The sequence below is a fragment of the Pseudopipra pipra genome, chromosome 13 (assembly GCF_036250125.1).
Source record: "Pseudopipra pipra isolate bDixPip1 chromosome 13, bDixPip1.hap1, whole genome shotgun sequence".
Lineage (NCBI taxonomy): Eukaryota > Metazoa > Chordata > Aves > Passeriformes > Pipridae > Pseudopipra > Pseudopipra pipra.
Window position 1 is genome coordinate 8001183 of NC_087561.1, and position 24607 is coordinate 8025789.

General features: G+C 38.0%; 1 protein-coding gene across 7 annotated transcripts in view; it reads left to right on the plus strand.

Annotated features, from left to right (window-relative positions):
* Nucleotides 1-24607, plus strand: part of TENM1 (teneurin transmembrane protein 1) — a 755935-nt gene that overhangs the window by 526603 nt on the left and 204725 nt on the right. For 6 of the 7 annotated variants that reach the window (XM_064669852.1, XM_064669856.1, XM_064669855.1 and 3 more), the window contains one exon: nt 21307-21567. The exons of the other annotated variant lie outside the window; for it this stretch is intronic. In XM_064669852.1, coding sequence (XP_064525922.1) covers nt 21307-21567 — 261 coding nt within the window. The remainder of the gene's footprint in view (nt 1-21306; nt 21568-24607) is intronic. 7 annotated transcript variants of the gene reach the window in all.

Genomic DNA, 24607 nt, shown 5'->3' on the forward strand with positions numbered 1-24607 from the left:
CAAGAAAATGAAAGAAAAATAAGCTTTTTGAAGATGGAAAATTTGTCTCCTCTGTGATGTGTAAATTAATGTAAAATTTAGAAAGGCTGTGCTACATAGCTCTTACAGCTTTTTTGTTTTTCACTGCAGATATTCTGACTCAAGTTACTCTTAATACTTTCATATACTGAAAGTACCTATAATTTTTGGGTGACAGAGATAGGCTCAATCCATCTGCATATATTCCCTCCAAAGAGTTACAAAACTGCAATTTTTGGAAAGAAAAAGTCACGAACACAGATTTCAACAACGTGCTGTATAGAAAACTTGACTTAGATATGTTTGGTTTTTGTGACTTTATCTTGAATACAGTGTGAGAGTTTGGTTAACTGAGATATATATGGCTGTATTTTTGTGCCTGGAGATGGTGTAAATATACTTATAGATCTACTTAGAGCAACTCCCTCATTGCTTATCACTGTGGCTGTGAAAGGATAACCTCTGCAGGGACCAGGGCCTTGAAGAGCTCCCTGTTTGCAATGCTTTGTTGTTATTGATATTCATGTCAGCTGTAGCATCACTAGCTTGGGAACATATAAAAGGGTTACAGTCACACTACTGTAGGCATAAGAAACCAACCTCTGTGTCATGTTGAATTTATTCTTCCAGAACATTGCCTCTGAAAGCAATTGCATTAATATTTTTGGCCAAATTAGTGTGCATTTCTGCAAGAAGTTGTCAGGCATGAACTTACCCCACTTATTCAGGACCGACCTGTAAGGAATCAGTTATGTGCTTGTGCAGACCAGCAGGTGTTTTGCACTCATGTTGCAGGATGAAAAAACAAACAGTAAGTATAGAATTGATCTGTTCATTAAACAATGATTTTTAGGTGCTGTTCTTCAGGTCTAGTACTTGTGTCACTCATGGAGAGTCCAGTGCAAGACGAATTGTGTGTCTGGAGTTACTTAAATCAGAAACTTGCAGTTACCAGACAATTCAAGATTTAACAAATACCACCACAAGCCAAACAAAGTTTTACTGGCCTAACAACTGAATGGGAGCAGATACAAAACTCTCCTGACAAAGTGTCATTGACTAGTAAAGAGTCAGTGCTAAATGCATAATGTGTACATCTAAAAATGCATTCTCTTAGTCACTGGAGCATTCAGAATCCTGCTTGTCTGAAGATATGTAAATCTGCAATATCTCATCCTGGCAAGAAGATTTTATGAAGTAAATTCTTGGCAGACCTGATATCATGTAGTTTGGAGATACTGGCAAACATAGTAAATTAATTCTTGGAAGAACTGGTAAACACGTTGTTTTGTACTTGAAAGAGATGGGGTAGAATTGGCAGAAGTTGTCAGAAATGTTGCTCTTGCTGGGAAACTCATTGATGGACTTGGCTGTGCGGGGAAAAAAGTTCTCATAGTTGTACTATACATAGATAGCACCTCGAGCTTATTTGTGATGTGTTTACATAATTAGAACTGTTTTCTTCCGCAGTTTTCTCTGTTTCCACTAAAGTAAATGTGAAAGAACCTGTACTCTACAAATACTGGCAATAGAGAAAAGCTTTCTGGCTTTTAGGTTAATTATAGATTTGTAGAAAACACTGGTTTAGAGGAATGAATTCCTGATAGGATAAGCATCTGGGATCGAGTCACTGGCATGATAAAGTTTATTGATCGTTAACAATATGAGCATACGGCAGTAAATTTCTGCTTAGACAAACGTGTATTTCCTGGCAAGATAAATATATGGAACTGCATTATGGGTAAGGCAAAATGGAGTTGTTCCATTGGAGGATCCAACAGCAAATATTTTCTGGTAAATCTGTGTGAGAAAATCATGATTACTAGTATTCTAGGAAAGGACATCTTAGAGTGCTTCACAAAGAATTGGCCTACTCTGCTTTTAGCCCAAGAAGTAAGGAAAACCTTTTACTGGACAGAAGCTCCAGAGTGGTGACATAAGTAATGTTTTGTAAAACAGGTATATGAAATTATCTTCAAGAGAGCAACAGATCCAGCTAAATGTTCAAAATCTTCCTCAAATGAGCTCTGTTGGCTCCATAGAGAGGCCTGGGTCACAGTGTGAGAAAGCTCTTTCTGCCTAAGGCCACTTCTGTCTCATCCTCTCTTTTTAGGCTTACTGCTGTTGTCATCCAATTCTCATTTCTGCCCTCTGTTACATCCTAGCAATGGCGAGGACACAGAGGCAATAGAAATGTTTTAGTGCTGAACAGCAGTTTCTTTCCTTAGAAGGGAAAAGCTACATGTGAGGCTCAGAAATAGGCGGTCTGTTTTGCTATGCATTAAAGTTCAGCAATTTTCAGCTTACCAGGAAGGAACATTTAAACACATGTAACTCTTAACATCATACGACCGGTCAAAACCAGTTTTACTTATCATCTTAGACATAAATAAAAGGCGTGCTGACAAGCACTGGTAGGAAATTGTCCTGTCAGGAAAATGTCATGGTGGTGTTTTGTCATCTGTGAAGTGGCAAAAGCTTTTTACATAATAACCATATTCTACTCAGGTTCCAGAATTATGTAAATCCACTCAGGGCAGCAGATCTGCTTTGTGTCTGTACCAGGGCCATGGAGAGAGTTGAATTTGGTCTGTATGTTGCATGTATTTTTTGTTTCAATTACTTTATTTTTAAATTATGTATAAAGGTAAAAACCCTTTTTTAGTTTCACCCCTGAATCTGTTATGTATAAGACAAGAATAATAATCTAACAAACCACAAATCTGTGGTCTTGTGAGCTCTCCCAGATGAAGCTGATGCCAGCAGAGTGACTATGATTTTTTTTTTATTATTATTGTTTTAATAGAGATTTGGAGCACTTACCTGGGTGAATTTAGGACTCCATGCTTATAAATTTCCACAGTTAATGAAGGGGAATATTTTACTGGGAGGCACCCCCAAACTCCTGTTATTAAGAAAGAGGAGCTCAAGTACCATCAGTGGTAACTGTTCTACCCTGATGGAATAGCACTGCCTGCTAGTTACATATTTTGGGGCCATTCATGGTATAAAGACTATCAAAATAAAATGTCTATTGACATGTGAACAGGACACAGTAAAATGCATTTTTTTAGGTTTGCAGCTGGAAGGGAGGTCATTAGTTGTGAGAAAGACAAGAAAGAGAATGTCGAAAGAGAAAAACTCTCTTAAGAGAACTACTGCTATGCAGCCTTTTAGAAATGTGGTGGTTTGGATTTCTTCAGCAGAGTGGTTATTTACATCTCTCTTGTTCCCTATGTTTTCTTTATGATGAGATTTTTTGGTTAATGAAGGGATTTTTTTTAACCTTTAAGCCATATAATTTGTTTAGAGCTGTGCCTTGAGCTGTTGTGGAAGGTGATTGTAGCACAGTGGAATGAAGCATTCCTGAGTACTTTAAGGGGAAGGTAGGAAAAGGTTGATCACAAATGAAACCAATTATTTTTGCAAATAGTTTTTCTTGAAATGCTATAATTTAAGGAAGAAAAATTAAAAGAAAAATAAAAGACTTCTGGTAGTGTACTATTATTAAAATAACAGGGCTAGTAAAAAAACTGGTGAGATATTTTATATTACTAGAATCTTTTTTCTCCTTTTTTGCAAATGCCAGACACTTAAATTTTAGACTTTTAGTGTTGTTTGCAGCATTATTTTGCTAATTTTAGAAAATCTTCTGAGAACTTGATTTAAGCACGTTTTGTACCTGTACACTTCAGAGCAGAGACTTGAGGCATAATGAAGAAGTGATGTGTGTTTAAGTGCACACAGTTTATCCCTCATACTGTCTCATGAAAGGGACTCAGCTCTCAGTAGAGGGTGATTTAAAGGTCCTTCAGATTTCTGGGCTGTGGACTAGCGGAAGGAAGCGATAGCTAATAAGCTCCATCTCCTGCTGCTGCATGTTACACCATCTGCTCTGAGTGTTTATGAGCTTCATATTGTCCAAAAAAAATACATATGAAGCAAAGTAAAAGACTCCACACTCCCAAAGTTCTAGTGCATTGTCTCCTCCTCTATTCCCATACACAGATAGGGAATCCTGGTGTGTTGTGCTTTGTTTGACTGTCTGTGTTCTAATCACGTTGATGTTACTGTCTCCCGGAGAAAAACAGTGCCATGAGCAGTTCCCTGTGGCTTCCTGGACTGAAGCCTTCTGCTCTGTGGGGAGTATCTGCAAACTCTGAGGAAAGGAAAAGCAGCACTTAGGTTCAGACCCCCTCTGGATATTCTTTCTTGATTTGCCAAGTAATTGGAAATTTCTCTCCCTGGAATAACTGGGGTGAGGAAACTGTATGTTTGTGCCTTCATTTAAAATCTCACGGGGTGAATGCTTTTCCTTCCCTTCATCAAATCAAAATACGTGAGGAAACTGAATGTGCAAAGACACTTTTTTTCCCATGAGTGGGTGCTCAGTTCCTAGATTACAAACGTGTTACAAAAGCTTGTAACCTGCTGTCACCATTCCTGTAATGCTGCTTCCAATCCCGTCTTATCATCTCAGTGAAAAAATGCCTCATATGATCAAAAGTAGTTTCATTCTCATAAGTAATTCTTCTGATTTAAAAAGTGAGTATCCAAGAGAGGGGGAAAAGTGAGGAAAAAAATACAGAGAGAGAAAATAAACTAGAGAAGGATCACAGTGCATTTCAAATACCCTGCTAACAAATCTCATGTAAAGAATAAAAAAAAATTCTCCAAATGTTACACAAGCTTAACAATCCATTTGTCAGTGCACAGATATAAACTATCCTTGTTCCCATTCTCTTCTCTGAACTACCAGTTTTCCATGGTATCAAATGCCAGAAATCACAGAAATAAAAATCAGAAGGGCAGAGTAACCCAAAGAGTATAACAGAAACCAAGGTGTATGTGGATGCCCAGTCCCTGGAAGTGCTCAAGGGCAGGTTGGATGGGGCCCTAAGCAACCTGATCTGGTGGGTGGCTTCTCTGCCCATGGCAGGGGGATTGGAACTAGATGATCTTTAAGGTCTCTTCCAGCCCAAACCATCCTATGATTCTATGAGATATGGCAGCCTTGACTGTAACTTGTGCCCAATACTGATGGAATATGTAGAGGAGAGGCTTAAACTTTTGAATTAATGTTTTGGAATTCTATTTGTCAAAACCTGGAATTATAGTTGTTAAATGTTCTTGCTATATTAATAGAGCCTCTTCCTGTAACACTTAAAAGTGTCCAAGATGATGTCATAAGTTAAAAGATATGAACAAGTATGAAGACCGAGTGAGGATGTGGGTGTCACAGAGCTTGGGAACCAGAGCATGGCTCTGCCTCTGCCCTACAAGCTGTTTTAATATACATACTCTTGCTGTGTCTTTCATGTCACTCTTTTCTGAAACAAAGAAGAGCTGTCATTTTCTGGAACTAGGAATCTGGTTTGCTTATCTTCATTTGTAGAGCAGATGCTGAAACAAAATAACATTTCTTCCCGGGGTTTCTCATTTATATATCTGTCAGAAGGTTTTGTACCTCTCAAAATGAAGAACTGTCAAGAAGTAGCTCAGTGAGTCAATGACATTGCTGCATATCCGGATAAACAGCAGGGTGGGTGTATCCTAACCCATATAGAGCTTGAATTAGTTTTTCTTTGGAGAATGAGACTCAAATACTTCTGACCTAGTGTAGATCTTTATGTGAAATAAATTGCAAATGTCATTTAAAATCTAAGGTTCTCTTTTCAAAGTTTCAGTTTGGTTGGAAGCTGTTCAAAATCAGTTTCCTGCTGACTGTCACTCATTAGGAATGCTTTGCAACTGGGTGAAGTATCTTTAGCTCAGATGGGAGAAACAGCGTGGAAGAAATAAGGTAATGTTTAACACCAGCAGACCGATTCTTTCACTACCCCCATCCCCTAAGCACCAGTTATATAAGAAACTTGTGAATACTGAGTAAGGTTTAAGTCACTTCCAGCTGTAACCTCAGGAAAAATAGTCTGAGGATCTAGAAAAGTCACGTACCAAAATACAAGCAGTTGCTGTGAAAGTCACCAAGAGATTATAAAAGCCAGCGAATTGAAATTATAATGTTAACACTGTGACTAATGAGATATAAATGCTAAGTTTTGTAAAAAAACTATGCTTTATTCAGTATTAATGTTCTGGAATTCATGACCACTATAGAAGTTGTGTATCTGTAAGAAAGAACATTAGCAACTGGACTATTGTACACAAAAGTAGGCTATTACAGAAATCCTGGTCTTTTTCTCTCATAACTGAAAACAGAAGTATCTGAAAAGCTGGGTGTTGCCACTGACTTGATGTAAGGTGCTTAGCTCCACACTTGCTTTTTAAACTGCCAAGAAAAACCCAATCATGTGAGCAAGGACTATCACCTTGCTTTACAGGTGATAGGGAGCTGTAGAGGAAGCTGTTATTAGCTACAGAGAAGCAGCATCAGGTTATGCTGCCCATGGCTTCTGGGAGAAAAAACATGTGTCTGTTTTTAATACTAATTCTGTGGGCAGTTGGTCCTTTGCCTTCACTCGTCATACTACTGTAAATCACAAAATAATATTTGTGTCTTTAACAACAAAGGACTACATTACAAATGATGTATTGTAGCGTGTGCCAATACCTAACCTTGAGTAGTGTTTTGTCAGAAGTGTGTAATTAGTGGTTTTGGAAAGGAAATATTTGTAGAATTTATTTGGTTTGTTTGGTTTGCATACAGATTCTCAAAGGATTAATTGAGCTGTTGATTCTAGGGATATGACTCTTCCTGGTATCAGTGAGAATTATGCCTATAGGTGTGAGTTTAAGCTGATACTGTAGTAGCAATTACTTAAATGTTTGCAGTTAATTATTGAATTGTTGGCTATTGATCTGTAGAGTTTCAGTGTTCAAGGATGGATGCTAATAGTTTATTTTTATTGTATGCTTAGAAAACTAATCTGCTTTCAGACAATTGAAAGACAAAACCTTACTTACTGAATTATTTGTCCATCTTTATGACCTCCCTGATGGATCAGACTTTTGAAGATCTCATTGATGCATGTTTTTAAAGTGTCCCTTGGCTCCTCCCCACACTTTTACTACTTCAGTGGTACCATCCACTATCAAAGTTTGTCTCGTTTCCCAGGAGAGGAAAGCACAGGGATGAAGATCAGTGACAACCCTGGTCAGTGGACTGGGTCACACCTGCCTTCCATGTGACTCCAGAGCAGTCATCCAGGTGGTGATACGTTGCGTGTACCTTTACCACTGCCTTCACCACAGCTTTGGTTCCTGCTGCTCACTTAAATACCACTGCTTTGCAGTTAAAGGCTGTCATAGCTTCACTCCACACTCGTTTGGACCCAGAACATACAGGTGGTGTCCTTCTTCTTCCATTGTCCTGTTGGACAATGTGTCCTCTGTCTTCTCAAGTCTGTTATCCCGGGGCTGTTCAACTCATTTTTGGTCATAAAAGGAAAGGTCCTTCAAAACAGTCCAGTTTGCTTCTTACATTGCTTTTTTAAGCATCTGAGGATTTTTGGCACACAGACATTTTCTTTTGAGGTTTTTTGGTTCGTTTGGGTTTTTTTCATTTATTTGCTGATGACATCTATTGGCAAAAGAAGAAAAAAAAACCCTCACTAATGAGATGAAACTCTTCTACTTCAGTAACACTGTGGTGGCTGTTGTGCTTCTGGGGCAGTTCCCAGATGTTCAGATGGCTGGAGGCTTGTGCTGCTCACGAAAAAGTTGGCAGAGGCAAACTGTACCTTTGGAAATGGCTGCTTCTGAAAAATTTTATTTCTCTAAGGAAGCAAGATGTTCTGTGACAGGGTAAGATTTTGGACTTGTGGAGAAAAGGAAGGGGTAGCATTGGATACCTCAATGCTGTTTACTGCTTGCAGAAATAGTAGCAGGAATGTATTCCTTGGAGTAGGGATGGGCATACATTCAGAAATAAAAAAGCTATTTAGCTAATTTTCAGCTTTGTATTTAGGAACTAACACAGGGAATAGGTCTGTCTGCTGCAGGCTGTTTCTCCAGTTCGTGAATTCCTGGCACCTGTGTCATACAGCTGCACTAGACCTCAGTACAAAGTGAGCTGAGTCTGCTTTGGCCAACTTCTCCCTAGCATTATTCCCACTCTCCAGTGAAGTATTAGGCAGCCTTGAATTCACCCATGTGATGAATATTCATTTCACAGGTAATTATCGTCACCTCTCAGCAGCTCCGCACAAACAAACCAAACTTCTCACGCAACCGGTCATCGCTGTCACTGTTTTGGCAGCATGAAGCTTATGATTCCTCATGCTTTAATAATGCTCCATCATCTGTGCTATCAGATTTGGGTCAAATGACCATGCTGAGGGTTAGAAAACTCTTCCTTCAGACAATGCTTGATGTATTAGGAAAAAAAAAAAAAAGAGGCATCTGCCACTCATCTTTCCGTGTGCTGCTTTAAATCCCTCACCTGAGCTAACAGCACAGTGGACACAAACAAGGTGCTTCTTTGCTGTAACTTGGTGCTCAAGTTTAGATACCTAATATGACCAACTGGGTGTTCAGAGATTATATTTCAGTATTTTCAAGTTTTTCTATAAGATTGTAGTTACTACAAGAAATCTCAGTCCTTAAACTGGATGCAGTAACAGCTTTATCCTGACTGCCAGTTGAGTGGAATAATGTTGCTGCAAGTACCTATATTTCAGTTCAATTTGATGATCTTTTTAGAAGAATTATATATGTAAAATATATTTTAATGGCTAATAAAACCTACTAAACAAGAAAAAATGCTGTTTTCTTTCTGTTCTCTAAATATTATTATTATTGTTGTTATTATTACTAAAATTAGTAAAAGTTCTAAACAGCTACAATAACCATGGTAAGAGGTTATGGTAAGGTCTGTGCCTGAACTGGTTAGAGTTCAGTAGCAGATTCTTTGCAAATGAGGCATATACTGGTGATGTCTTTGACAACATTCAACATAATTTTAGTATTTGTATCCTTTTTTAAAAAATTAGCCTCAAAACATGCTCAACAAATCTGCCTCTTATAATTTCAGCAAACTAGTCTAAGCAAGAAGACAACTGTATTAAACAGGAAAATACTGACTTGTGACATTTTCTATCCAGTGTCTCTTTAGTTTTTCAGTAGCAGAGCATCAACAGACTGCTCCTCTTTCAGTGTTTAGTTTTCTATCCTGGTCTCTGTTCCATAGCCCTGCCCCTGTGCATTATTCATTCCTTATTTTGAACTTAAGTAAAGCAGGGAGATGTGGGAAGGGGACAGCAATGAGGGATGTACATACTCTTTTGAATCTGTATGTTGTTGAGATAGTGCAATTAAGTACTTTTTATTAGCCTGATGGAAATAGTTCTTTGTCCTCTGTTCACTTTCTCCACTGCTACATGGCATCTCACTGTTCATCCTTCTTGGTTTTGAGTTATTCTCATGTTCAGACCCCCTGAGCCCAAGCCCAACCTTCCCTCCTTTCTAGCATTGAAAAATGTCTGCTCCTAATTCAGTGCTCAGTTCTTGCTGTGTCCACTGAAATAAGACTCGCACTGGTTTATCAGAGCTCTCTCTGATTACAGTCAAGTCAGAGAGGCTGTTGCTATGTTTTTAAAGATAAGTGGTTTAAGCTCCTACGACCAAATGTTTTGGTGTTTTTCACTCATAACCACTTCTGGATGGCTGCTTGCATCCTTTGCCAGTTGTCCTGATCAGCTGTGCTGTTTATTTCCCATTTGCTGTATCACTGCTGTGTCTAATATTGGACACAGTACGAGATGGTGCAGCTCAGGAAATGGTGAAGCAGCTGGTAGGGAAATGAGACAATACCAAATGGAGAATAATGTGAAAAAAGGCGAAATCCACATGTGACTTCTACACTCTATGGGGAGCTGAAGACTCTGCACTCAGCAGGTTTGCATGAAACAAATTTAATAGGAAAAAACAGTGGAAAAGGATTTTAAGGTCTGTTTAGCACATAGAGCTGTCTGCTAGAAGAAACCTTTTCACAAAAGGATACTTAAGCATTTCCCTTTTTTAATCTGAAAAAAAAATCCATACAAAACTGGATATTAGCTTGTATTTTTTTCTGATAGATTATTTTCCCTGTAAAATAGTTAACACTGAAGGAAAAATAGGCATTTCGTTCTGTAGACTATGACCAAGTCTCTCTAGACTGCAGTATTTACTGCAGAGGGAATTTTCTTTATGTGTTAAAATTGTGAAGTTTATAGTTATGTGTTTTAAGTCTTGTAGTTTTGGAGTTTTTTTCCCCTCCTTAATATAGTGAGTGCACGTGTGACCTATGCTTGACAGTAGATGAAGTAGTTGCTGCTACAGTCCTTTGAGAACAGCCAACAGTAGAGCTAAAGTGTTTTTGTAGAATAAAACTGAAAGAATTGAGACACTCAATGCTCCTATAAGCATTCCTGTTGTTAGATCCTCAGCATGATTCAGAATTGCTCAGGTGCAGGAAATGGCTGCCTTCTTCCTCTCAAAACACCTGTCCCCATGGTGTGCGTTAAAGCACGTGAAGGTTATCTAAGACAAAGGTGTATATTACATTTTTTTCCTGGTTAGCTGTGGCCCTAGTGTTTGAATTCTGCACAGATTCTTTTAGCAGTACATATAAATGTCGTTGAACATGATTTAATACACAATTGCTCTCATTTTTGCTTGAATCTGGTATTTCCCTGGAGTATCTGTTTTCAGTTCTTTCTCCCTTATGTGTGCCTTTTCTGATCATGGCTTAATTACATTTTAAGTGCCTTCTGTGTTACTGTCTCCACCGCCTCAATTAGTTCACCTCCAACTGTGTGAATTTTTTAATAAGGAGGCACAAAGTATTTCTGGCAATACAGGGTGTGAGCTTTGCTTATCTGCCTATGGCAAGCTTTCCTTCAGGCATGGCAGACTTTACAGAGCCACTGTGGGCTGATCTGTTAGTGCTGTTTGCGTTTGATTTATTTTCTTTGGGTTAGAGTACTCTCAGCTGCTGTGGAGGCTTCTCTGACTCTTCCCAGGCATCCTTGATCGAGCACCTTTGCAGAGCCAGGAATTATGGAGAGCTCCCAGGCTTTCAGTTGCCCACGGCTGTAGAATGCAAGGTATGTTAGCTCTGAAGAAGGTTACTGGTGTGCATCTTCTATTCCACAAATGTCTCCAAGGCAGATGCTAAAAAACTTGAGAAGCAGGTTTTTTTGTGGGGAATGCTAATACTGTGGGCAATTCCTCCTGTGGTTTTCAGTCTGTTAAGATCCAAACAAATGATTTTACTTTCTGATTTCCTTTTTCAGGATTCATCTAAGAAAGTTGGTAACAACTGCCAGCTCTATCACGTTGGGTAGTCAGCCTCTCAACCATCTTTATACACATTAGCAATACATATGTCTCCATTTATTTGATGATGAAGGGGTTTTGGGTTTAGTTGTGGATAGTTAACATTACCTGTGATTTGCATTAGAAAGAGCAGGTGCCTGCCTGCTAATTTTCAACAGCGAGCAATCACATTTTAATACCAGTCAGTGACTTGTTATTTCCCAGCTATCAATTACATGGCTGTGTCTGTGTAATAGATAAAAATACTGTGTGATTAAATCACAGGCTGGAGGTTTCAAAGTCAGAGACTAGAATAGCTGCTAAAATGAGTATCACATATCTAAATAAGCAGCTTAGTATTTTGAAACAATTAGAGCTCTCATTAAGAAAAAGCAAGGAAATTGAAGAGGTGTAGAGCTGAAAAAATTGTAGCCAAGTGCTCCTAAAAATATTGGAGTTGTTTCATCATGTAGTGGCTGTGTTCCTAAAGTTTGGAAAAATTTCAATGACAGATCATGAGATCTCACAGCTCTTGTTTATACAATGAAAATGTTCAGAGGTCTTTTGATTTGGTGGGCTTTGGAATTTTCATACTTAGTTCCTTTAGGTGCAGCACTGGAATGACAGTTGTACTGCCCTCTTTGGGAGCTCTACATCAAATCTTGAGATGGAAAATCTTGTAGATACCGTGTTGTGTGCTTAGGAACTTTATTATTTGACACAATTGTCTCAGATTTTCATCTTTCCTTGGTAACCATGATGTGCATTTTAGGTTAAAAGATGTTTTAAGATGTGTTTCTTTAACTTAAATAGCAATGATGTTGTGTGATAGTGGTGTAAGAAATACCACAGGGTATTTTCTGGGCATGCACACTCGGAATGATGCCACCGCTTTTAGCTGAGTTTCTTTGATGCATTTTGATGGTATAAAACAAAAAAATTATTGTTTTGCAGTTCCTGATATGGAATGTCAATGTAACTTATATAGTTACGTTTAGAAATACAGTGTAGAAGAAGCACTATCTGGAAATATTTGAAAATCTAATACAGGTCTTGCAAGGAAATTAGTTAACCAGTTGAAAAAAGTTACTGTGATTGTAGGTGTAAAAAATATGATATGCAAACCCAATGATTTTCATTCAATTGTTTTAATATTACTTAAACTGCAGCAGAACTGACCTTTAAGTTTGAACTGCTGTTATTGACATTTCTTTGGTAAACTGGACACCTGAGGAAAGAGGGGAGCAGAAGTGGTCAGAATTATTTGAAGGCAGTTAAATCTCCCATTTCTTGATCAGATGGAACATTTGATGACAAACCCCTCAAGAGTTTTTTGGGGGAGGAGGGTTTTTTGACTGACAAGTTGTATTCCCAGTTGGCTAATCAAAGGGAACGGACGTGCCAAGTTGTCTTTCATGTTCTCATTGGTGTGATTGGCAGTGGGATGTAATTGGATGTGAATGGAAGTACTGAAGAGCTGATGCACATGCTCATGCTTTCTCTTCCTTCTTCCAAGATTAATCTGAAGGGTGTACTTGCTGGACTAAATTTAGCAGTTCAGTCTAAATGAAAGAATACACTGCTTTCACAGTAGATGTAATTTATTAAGATCATGATCCTTGTGTGTAAATTTTTGCATGATCTGGAAAAAAGAAAAGAGAAAAAAGAAGTGCAAATACTTGCTCCTCTAATCTGAAATAAGTAAAAGTCAAACTGTTTTGCTGTCCTAAGCTCTAACAGATGACATCTTTGAGTTGATTTGGGCTTTTTTTTCTGGTGGCAAAGGTGATTACATACTAAAAAGTGGTGAGTAAATTTATGGGGAATTTATGGGGAAAAGTGAAAAATCTATTTATGGGATGGATTTTCACTTTTATTGTTGGGGCCTAACCCAGTGTCTTTTGAAAACCTCACCTAAGAGATGGCTTTAAAATGCTTCATAACACTCTGTGTTCCACATTAGTGCTCTGGTCAGGAGTCATTGCTCTGTAGGAGGACTCTGCTATTCTTCATTAAGAACTCTGGTCACCCTGATCTAACTTGGCCCTCCTTTGAGCATGAGGATGGGCTGTTGATGCCCAAAACTGTTTCAAATTTCAGTTATTTAAAGAAAAAAAAATATAAAATTATGTCTAGACAGATCTTAGACATCCTACCAAGAAAATGATGATGAAAATTCCAAATTTTGGCTCCATTAGACAGTCATTTTAGCTGTGAATTCTTGGGAGGGGAGTCAGATATACGTTCACGATTGACAGCATTTGTGGGGTTGTTTCCCAAGACCCAAAGAGGTTGTCTGGCAGAATGTGTGTGTCTGCTTGCTGTGACCAGCAGACCTGGAGCCACTGGAAGCAGCAGACTGGGATTTGTCAAGCTTTTACATGGAGGCCAAGAGCCTCCTGCTGAGCACAGCTCCTGGGACCTCACACCCCAGGACAGGCTGTTGCTCCTGTTTTCTTTGTTTCTGTGATGGCAGCACAGTGACAGCAGCTACTGGTCCTCGTGCTCTTGTGCACAAGGACTGTTCTCCTGGTCTGTGCTGTTTTTGTTCTGTACCCACACACACGCACATAAGGTGTTCCTGGTGACTGCCTGTGCATCACCCCCTCCTTTAAGGGATTTTGCCTCTAGGTCCTTAGACCTCTCTGTGACATCTGCTCCTTTGCAAATACTTTTTCCTAATTTTCAGCTTTTTTAACAGTCACCAGGAATGTGAAGAAGTGCGACTTGGTCAGTGCAGTCCTGCTGAAACCTTCCTCTCGTTTGTGCTGTTCCCTGTCTGAAATAATTCATTCACTGAGCATTCACTGAAAGGGGCACAGGGGGATCAAAACCACCTTCCTCTGCATCCATTTGCTGTCTGCCTTCCACTCATGTCACTTCAGAGGAGGATGGCTGGTAATACCCTTGATACTCTCTTAAGCTACTTTAAAGTTCTATTAGAGCTTCGTAGTTTCTGGTGAAAGTTAAGGTGAGGAGCTGAGTTACTCTGATCATTCTTTTTGAGCAGCACCTGTGATCCGAGTGCCTTGGGTCTGTTGAATAGTCCATCAGTAAAGGAGAACATTTCTGGTAAATCTCTGTTGATAGCAGCTTTCTAAAAGTCTTCCTATCATCACAAAGTTATGCACTTGGCAGATGCTTACTCTGAGACAGTCACAGTGACCTAAAGCCTAAGTCCTGCCTTCTCTACCTTTAATTTTGAAAATTTAATCAGAAGAACAAAGGATACATTATCTATTGCTTCCCTCAAACACATTGACAAATGCCAAAACCTGTAATAGAAAAATTGTTTTAGAGCCAAGGAACCTTTAGAATTCTTGAAAAAAAATTGGAGTGCTTTTCTCTTAGAATAGAGTTTTTGGAAACAGAAAATCTTTTTCCTTGAAAATTCTTCATTTCTTAATAGATTTTTGCATATGGAGAATGAAATTGTAAGTGAATATATTGTAAGACAAGCTTTTCCAAACTCAATTTCAACTGTAGCATTAGAAGAATTTAATTTATCCTCAGAAATTATATTGAGGTTCTTTCTCATCTGTGATAACTGTATTTTTTCCCTCTTGTCTTTAATAGGGTAGAGTTAGTGTGGTCATTATTTGAGATTAAGCTGGTTTCCTTTATGAGAAATTTAGGTTAAATGCTAATGCCTGGCATTTGCTATGGTTTTATAACTCTAAAATTCATTAAAAGGGAGATATTTATGAGTACCTGCAATAGAAATTTCTCTTTAACAGAATCCTGTGAATGAAAGTACTTTACCTCATAAAGCCACACTTTTGGAATAGGAAAGACTATAGTCAGCAATATTTAAGATGTATTTGAACTTCAAGGATTAAATTCCTACTCAATCTCATACTGAGAATGTTTCTTCCTAAATTAAAGTGAGATCCACAATGTAGCTCCAAAAGCCTCCTCTGGCATCTTGTTAGTTAAAAAACTCTTTAAAAATAAAATCTTTAACATTAAAAATTTGATTTCTAAAAAGAATATTCTGCTTCTAAGGAGAAAGAAAGTTTATCTACATCCTCACAGGATCAGGATAATTTCTGTGCAGGATTTAAGAAGTACGTTCCTTATTCATGTTGGTTTTAATAGTAATAAAAATTAGTATCTTAGGACTCCAGGAACATATTTAAAATTAGGTTCAGTCTCCTCCTGTCCTCTTTCTTTAAGCTTGAAGAATTATTCTGAAGAAAAGACTAGAAAGATATTTGCCATGAGGCATGGGTTGGAATCTCATCCTCTGGTTCCTCTGGGGAAGGACCTGAGGAATAAAGATTTCTTTCTTCCTCATAAATTTAACAAGCCAAAGAGTTTCCTGAAAGTGCATCCTCCTTTCCTAATCCCTTAGCTGCCTAATCTGCAAATTTCATGAACTCAGTGTTGTAGCTGACTCTGATTCCTCTTTTATTCCTTCTTTATTTGTTATTACTGTTATTTTTAACTTTCTATCATCTCTGGTGGTAACTAGAGATTAATATAAGAAAGTGAGCAACATAAATAAGGGAATGCAAGGAAAAGTTGAAATATAGCAAAGAAAAACATGTACAATAAAATGCATTTTCTATACAAGTATAAAAATTCAAATGGTATCTTTTATGTGCTTGTTATTTATGTGTTATCTGTATATCTTTTTAAATTAAAATATATGCAACTAAAATTCAGTTTCGGGTTGTGGTAATAATGTAATTGGTGATAAAAATGAGGTTTATAAAGCAAATTCATAGTCAGTGTAATGGACTTTTGCAAATTAATTGATTTTTGATTTCTTCCTTAATCATTTTCTTAGGTGTGGTTACTGGAGCTTAATATCTTTGAATTATATTGTCCTAGGAATGATGTGGCATGTTCTCTACATGGAAACAAGTAAGATCTTTGACTAAATGAAATGTGAATACACAAAAGCATTCAAAAATTTATGTAGCGGGTTGTGTTACACGAATGCCCTGATGAAGCAGCTTAAGATCTCTGCCCATTTAATTCTCAAGTCCAGTGTGCAGCCAGTAAACCACAGTCCTCAGGTGAGAAATGAGAAATTTTTTAAGGGCCGTTGAACACACTGAATTTAGCAGTGCTCAATAGCCCTCAAAATTTCTCATTTAGGAGGATGCATATGTATTGCTTCCAAAAATGAACACGATCTTCACTTTCCCCATTTACATTTCTTCCTTACTTCTTCCCTCTATCTCTCTGAGTCTCTTACACCATGAGTAGCTGGTCTGCCCTTCCTCTCATTTTGAACCACATAAGGTGCACCTGCTGATTAACCCACTGGAGTAAGTTCAGTGTGCAAAAGCATACACAAAGTTGTGGTGTAACACTAGAAAATCCCAAACCCTACAACAACCTCAGAGCTGCATGCTTGGGGTATCTTTTTCCACTGCATTCCCATTAGCACTCCCTCAAACACAAGCATAAACATGACACTATTCAGGTTAATGTATATTATTTGCCTTTCTGGAGTCCCTTCCATTCTTGTTCTGCTCCCCAGACTCTGGTATTCCCAGTGTTCTGAAATAACCTCCAGCCTGAAAGAGGAGACTGGGCCAAAATATGTACCATGGATTTAAACTTCCAAGACATCAATATTTTCTCCTTGCCTTTGAGCTACTTACACTCTTTTGTAATTTTACATTTGCAGAAAGATCAATTTGTATTTTTTCATCCAGAGAATTGACTTGGTCTGTGTTTGGGCAGGGAACATCATCAGGGTAAGAACCACCTCATAGCAAGAGTCAAGAATAAAATAAATTTGCGAATCAATGATATTTAAAGAGACTTTTAAAATCAATAAGTTACAATTGCTTAATTGTATGATAGGGCTCATAAAAGGCACATAATAGCAACATGTCAGACTATTGCAGATTATAAATAGATTACATTTTCCTGTAAGCTCTTTCTCTAGTTGAACACATAAGTCAATTAAGTAATTTAAATAAGTATTATTTGTCATTCTGCTGTTAATACAAAATAACATTTCTCCATAAGGGAATAGGAAAACTTGAATCAAGGTTCCTTGTGCTCATCTCTGTTTGTAAATTAGTTTTATGTTTCTTTTGTCTACTTTTTCGTCACACTTCTCTTTAGCTGCTTGTTTCTGAACATTTATTTTTGTAAGAAAATTAAGTTTTGAGGTAGAAAGAAAGGGATCTGTTAATTGAAATGCTGATTTATTTTTTAACACGCTCAACCTGCTTTCCTTTTCTTGATTGGTAGATATTTTATATATCCTCATATGTTACTTTTGAAAAAAAATATCAATGCAGGATAAAGTACTTGTATTTTTAACAGTTTTGTTACAACAGGCTCCATAAGAGTCCGGAGGTCAAAATCCTTTCATCATAAGTGCAACCTTTTTTTCTCTGTCCACAGTTCATGCAAAAACTTGAATTCCATATTAATATTCTCTCATTTCTCTTGTGACTACATCTTTGTGGTAATACTAAATCTACCATAAATCTACTTGAACTTTATCTCCTTGTGGAAATATGTAGTATTTTAGGTAACAAAGTTAGATATGCAGATGAAAAGCAACCACTTTTGGCATTCTAAGTGCTTTTCAGAAAATGGATCCCGTGGGAGTTAAAATACTGCAAATGCTTGTATACTTAAGAAATAGACCATTAAGGCAATATATTGTGTTAGTCTTCAGTTGAACATGAGTTATAGTATAAAAAGTCACTTTTTTTTGCTCCACACACACACAGAAAAATGAATTATCATGTAGACAGAAGGGTAAATTCTATCCATCTTAAACACGTGTAATCTAATTAGCATTTGTTGGATTTACTGGGATGAATTCTCCCCTTGGCATGTGCAATTGCAAACAGAGAGAATGTGGGCTGTAGACTGCTAAGGGCAGACATCTGCCTGGAGGGACATCCATGAAAGAAATGCCTGCATCCTTGTCCCCTGAGGAACTTCCATCAGCTGACATGGTCCATGAAGTTATGAAAAAATTTTTAGTTATGGAGAAGTTCCTCAGATGGTGAAAATAAATAGAAATCTGCTTTGAAGGGGAAGGAGGTTCAGAAGATGTTTCTTGAAATCCCAAAGTGATTTAATTGGCAGAGGCATGCTCTAGGAATCCTGCATTGCTGTGGAACTTTACAGAAATCTAAGTTAGAACTAGGAATAATAGCGCTTTCTGAAAGAATTGAAATAAAAAGTTATGGGGCGGTTTCATTGGAGGTTATTTCTGCAGTGTGGGCCTCAGTCAAAATTGAGACCAATATTAAGGTTGATAATTAATCCTGTTAGCTCTCTTATTTCATGTAGAAAAAACTCAGTGTATTTTTCAATATGAATTGTTCTTGATTGGCTGCACCTCCTCATTAGAGCTTGTGAGAAGCACTGAAGACCTGCCAGTGCCTTTAAACACACTTGTCCAAGTGTATGGCCCTAACTTACTTTACTTCAATGTTATATGTTTTTAGCACCAAAATCTTCATTTTCTTTGATAATATACTTTTTTAATGACAGTATATGTTTAGTCCTCTTTTTTGTGTCATCTGCTAAAGCAGATGTGTTATGACGTGTTAAATAGTATAAATTTTTAATGGAGTGGACAGTCTGGGCTGGAGCCCTGCATGTGACAAGCTACCTCATTGCTTATTGGGAGCTACTTTTGAATTTGCTAAATAAATAATAAGAATTTATGTGCACCATTTGGACCAGTGTTTTTTCATAAAGGTGATTTTATTCATTTAATGCTGTCAAAATGAAAGTAGAAGTAAGTGTGGTGCAGTTGGAATGTTTAAGTGTCCAACATCAATATCTGCACTCCTTGTGTCATACAAAGATTTGATCCATGCTGTCTGATTAAAACAGTTTCGTTTGTTTGTTTGTTGTGTTCGTAATACATAATCAAAATGATACTTAAAAGTAGGGCATTGTATGAGCAACACTATACTTACAGCACTTTGCTTTCTGCAGAATTGCCTTTGTGTGTCCCATGCCCCATGAGCTTTGAAAATCTCAGAAAAACAGGTCTTCTCTGAAGACAAAATGTTTTGTGTTTTGTATCTTAGTCAGACAGGAAGGAGAGGTTTTTCTCCAGAGGGTCTTACAGGTTTCGGAGTCTCACATGCATCTGTGTAGGATTGAGAACCAGTAGTGTCCGCTCTCAGCTTCCATTTTTGTCCACAAGTACTGCCATGAAATACTTTTCCTCCTTCCTTCTACCAATAGCCAAGTGCCAGTTTTAAACAGGCCCCAGAGAGCACGAAGAACTCTGTGTTGTAAGGTAGATAAAGTTTAAATGCCAAATATTCACTGTACTGCAGAAACTACTTCTTTGCAGCGTCGTGGCTGTTTTCTCTTGGCCATCCCCAACAAACCTTGGAGTCACACTCAGTGCATCTGAGAGACTTGGGGAACAGGGCTCATGGAGGTGGCACATGTCTCAGCTTCTCAGATGTAGGGCTGAGACCACGTCCTCCTCCTCTGAATAAGGGGAAGAGATCAGAGTGGTGATGGAGCACTTGAGGTCTCCCCACAGCTACCTTGCTGCTCTGAAAGGAGCAGGAAGAGGGATGGCTGGTGCTGCTGGAATGGGCCACCCAATGCAGTGACAACACCAGGGCAACGAGTGACCTTTCAGGACTCTCACATAAGAAAGTGAGGCCGTGGCCACTCCTGTTTGCTGCTCTTCTTCTTCTCCTGCCCTCCAGAAAATTGGTTGCCATTTCCTGAGCTGAAAGCCAGCCCATGTGGGCTGTCACTACAGCCAAGACCTTCAGGAGTGTTTTGATGGCAAAGGAAAGATATGTAGAGACAGATGACTTATAAATTAAACCACCTCAGGACATTGTAGCTTAGCATTTGGTTTGTGGATTTTGGTTGATACCTTCAAGAAAATACCAGGGCTTTCTGTTATTTCAGAGAGAGTGCTTAAAATAAGAATCATTCCTCTCACTGGCTGGTAAGTGGATTAGTTTGGCAAATTAAAGCTTTAGTTAGGATGACAGTAGAAGAGAGTATTTGTCCTCAGTCTCTGTCAATGACTCTTGTGTCTAATGTTTCTTTTCCAGAAATTGAAAGAATACTGTATGCATATTTGATATTGTATTTAGTCTCTCAAGATGGCATCCCAGGTCTGATGTTCAATTAGGGAGTGCAGTTCTGTAATCCTTATTTAATTAGAACTCCTTGTCATACTCCCTGGGAGTTGCATTTGTAATTGGATTCTCACAAGTGAGAATATGCAGAGGCTACCTCAAAGGGAAGTTGTAATTTGCTGATGTGTGTTACTTACCTGTAGTTCTTCGAGAATGTTTCCTCTGCATATTCACATTATGGGTCCTGTCCACCTTCTGTTTGTCCTCGGATTTCTGCTGCTCTACGGTTGCCGTGTTTTCTAAGAATAACTGTAGTATTGAGCACTGTACAACTCTAAAATCTCTGATCGCTTGGTGTCAGGAGATGGCACTTGTACAGTCCTAGTAGTCACTGCTCTTCTAGGAAGTTCCTGTAGGCCACCAGCACTGGAGAACCAAAACCCACTGGTGTGAATATGCAAGGACAGCACTCTCAAAGAGCAAGCCAATGGTAAGTACTCTTTCTTTGTCTTCTGTGATTAACCAAATATTTCAAAATTTATTTTGTAAGTTTCCTATTTGCAAATTTGCTCCACTTTCCCTATAATAAAAACATACTGAGATTAATTTTAGAGCTGTTGCCTTTCTGGCTAAACCCAAGAAAGTATCTGTATTTGCAGATACTCGCTTCGGTTGTAAATTGATGTACAACTATCAGTGTGTGGGTGTGTGCACATGTTTGAGCTATGATACATATTTCTCTCAGACAAAAAGACACAATTACAGTGCAGTATTATCTATTCTACAATTGCCCTCTTCTAGTTATTATAGTTATAGTAGATTAGATAGCAGAGTGAGTCACTGACCAAAAAAAGTCTTCAAATAATATTAACAATGTTAATTCTCGAAACGGATTCTCCAAAAGAAAATCAAAGGTGCGATGCTTTTCACTACTAAATTTTTTTTCTGAACTTTTGTTTCTTTGCAGACATGGAATTCTGTGAGACTCCCCATATTCTCTGCTCTGGCTATCAGACTGACTTACACGGTGTAGCTGAGCACAGTTACCCGCTAGAGGTGGGCTCGGATGTGGAGACCGAAACAGAAGGTGGTGCCTCCCCGGATCATGCCCTGAGGATGTGGATGAGGGGGATCAAGTCGGAACACAGCTCCTGCTTGTCAAGCCGGGCAAACTCAGCGCTGTCCCTCACTGACACTGACCATGAAAGGAAGTCTGATGGGGAGAATGGTAATAAAGAAATGCATCTCATGTACTCAGTAGAAGTAGTAATTTATTGAAAACTTTCTTCTACCTCTCTTATTTTTCTTTTTTTTTTCCTGTTCCTTTTTAGATCTCTGTATTATGTGTAAGGTGAAGGGATGGTTTGGGGCGTGTGTTGTATTTATAGCGTAGACAGAAAATAAGACCAAAAAAATGAAACAATGTTTTTGTTAAAACATCATTCTTCTAGAGACTACTTTCTCACGTTCTTCATTTTTATATCAAAGGATATTTATCATTTTAATTTGGTAGCCTATGAATTAGGTTCTAAAATAAATCCATATATGTACATTTATATCACATTTTGCACAGAATTGTTCCTACATGTTTTGGCTTGTGGGCATAGCTTTAAGGCTCTTCAGCCAGGTGACTTGAGAGACAACCTGGAGTCCTAACTGCTCTATTTACCTCTAATTTTGTGCTAAACCTCAAGGCATGCCTTTATTAGTAGGACAGATTGAACAGGTCTTTGTCATATCTCACTTCTATGTTTCTCTACATATGGAGAGTGAGCTTCTGGGTCATGTGGGTGGGGTGCCTTTTTTTTTTGGATGTTTTTTAAATATTCATTCTCTTTCAGGATCTCTTTGTATGATTTAGTGTGTCACAGAAAGGGAAAATGTGTATTTAATTAAATAACGTGGGGAATTAATTTTTTTTTTTTATCTCTGCATCAAAATTGATTACAACCTACTCTGTTTCCTTAAAGAGTGTAGTAAGTAAACAAATATATCATGCTTAGAATCAGCAAGCTTAGGTGATATTTTAATTTCTGTGTTTATTAACTGCGTGTTATGGCAGGTCTAAGTGTTATTTTACATGCTTTTTTAAGTGGATAAGAAATAGAGGAACCAGTAAAAGTGGCAGATTGACACTTCAGTGTTGACAGTGATACATTTTAGTAGCATTATAGTCATAAGATGAAAGAGTTCAGCTATAAATGTCATTTCTATAGTTATGTGTTTGAATTTGTCAAATACAAAGCTGGTAATTATAATTTCATCTGGATGTCTGTCAGTATCAATGATAATGTCCAACATAGGCTTGAAGACATTAGATTATGTGCATGAGTTTAAAAAAAAAGGTTTTGCTGCTCAGCTTGTTTTTAATTAAATATGCCTTTGAGGATTAAGCATTCTGTGCTATCACATGGTATTGTGTCCCTAGAATCATGTAGTTTTCAGATGCCACCCCATTTCCAACATGTAATGGATGCCTTTCTTCTACCTTCCTGCTTCTGCCACATCCTCTGTGGGATCCACCCTCTGTGAAGTGTCATTGCTGAGGGTGTTTTTCTTTGGGGTTGAAGGGGAGGGGTATTTGTTTATTTTCTGAAGAGATTGGGTTTTCAGTGGTGGCTGAAGGAGTTGAATCTGATCTGCCTGGCATTGGTTGGCCCTTAACTATGAAAAGGGTTAAAAGGGAACACTGCATGAGAAAGTAATGTGTGTACTTGTGTCATTCAGATTAAAAAATACACATTATGTTTTAAGATGCTGGGAAGTGGATGTATTGAAAGCAAATTAGGCATAAAACTGAATTATGTATTTCAGTCTGGAATGCAGTGGTGCAGCTGGGTGTTGATGTTTTGCTATCCATGCAAGTTGCACTAAGTAAGTAATCTTCTGTAGATAAAAATTACTGTAAGTAGCAAAAGAAATACTTTTACCACCTTCATCATCCTACATCAGTGTGTCAGAAACCTTGGGTTAAGTGTCATTAAAGTAGGGACACATAGTCATTGTGCTTCACCAACAAAGAATGGAGGGATTTCTTCTAGAGGTTTGTCTCTGAGAATGATTTTATTCAATTTAAACTCATTTCCTGCATGGTGTAGTCAGAGTATTCCTTTTGCATGTGGCTTTAATACTTCATTCCTTTTAAGCTTTATAACAATTTTTTAATCAGGGATTCATGTTTGAGGTACCTGAGTACCAATTTTAACTAAATAGTTAGGAGAGGAAAATGAGGGAGAGAGTAAGTTGGAAGAGAGACAAACTAAGAACCCAAGTTCACTTGAACTCTTTAGATGTCTTAAGGCAAGGCCAACAAAATAGGTATCAGTGTTTCCTGGGGCATTGAGTCCTTATAATAATTACAGTCTTCAAAGTTAATATGTGGATAAATTTGAAGACAATGGTTCAAGCTATATTCACTTGTTATCTAGTATTTCACAGGTAAGTTCATAGTGAAGATTCCTGATCTGGAGAGCAGTGTGTTTTCCATCTGGGTTGACACTCAGTAACAAAGCACTCTTAGAATACACAAGTTCACAAATCTCAAATTATGTCATAGATGGCACATCTTCCTGTTTCTATGCAGTCGTTTGTGCCAGGGGCTTTATTGGAGGATCACAAGTGTTGCATTTTTCCTTCTTGGTTCCTGCCATGGAACTGTATCTTTTTTTGTGCCAGTCAGTAACTTCTCTGTGAAACTTACTCTGTGGAGAAATGAGAGTGCATAAGTTCTGTTGCTGGAAGTACGTGAAATGTTCGTTTCCATGATACCGTCTAATTGCTGGGAAAATATTTAGCAATTCTGGCTTTCAGGGGTTCGACCAAATGGCTTGTGAACACAGCTATTTGTAACTGGAGTAAAGTTAATGAGTTGTTGCATCGTTTGAGAAAACTAATCGCTATTGTTGTCTGTATTTTGAAACGGTCAGGTGGGTTTTGGTTTGGGGTTTATTTCTTTCTTCCTCTATGAGCACAAATTTTGCTACAAATGAAGAACAGATATTTTTGTGATAACATTGAGATAACTAAGTATGTGGACTCCAGTAGACGTGCTTTAAAGACAGCTTTTTGCTTTACATTTATCTGAAGCTAATATATTTTTTTTAAACTTCATTCTTTTCAGCTATTCTTTGACATTCTCAGTCATTCTAAGCTCTAATTGGAAGTTCCATGACACAGGACATATACTTCTCTGTGTATTCTGGGTAGCCCAATTTGAGAATGTATTTGAGCATTGTTTTCCTTCATAGACACACCAACTCTGTCATAAT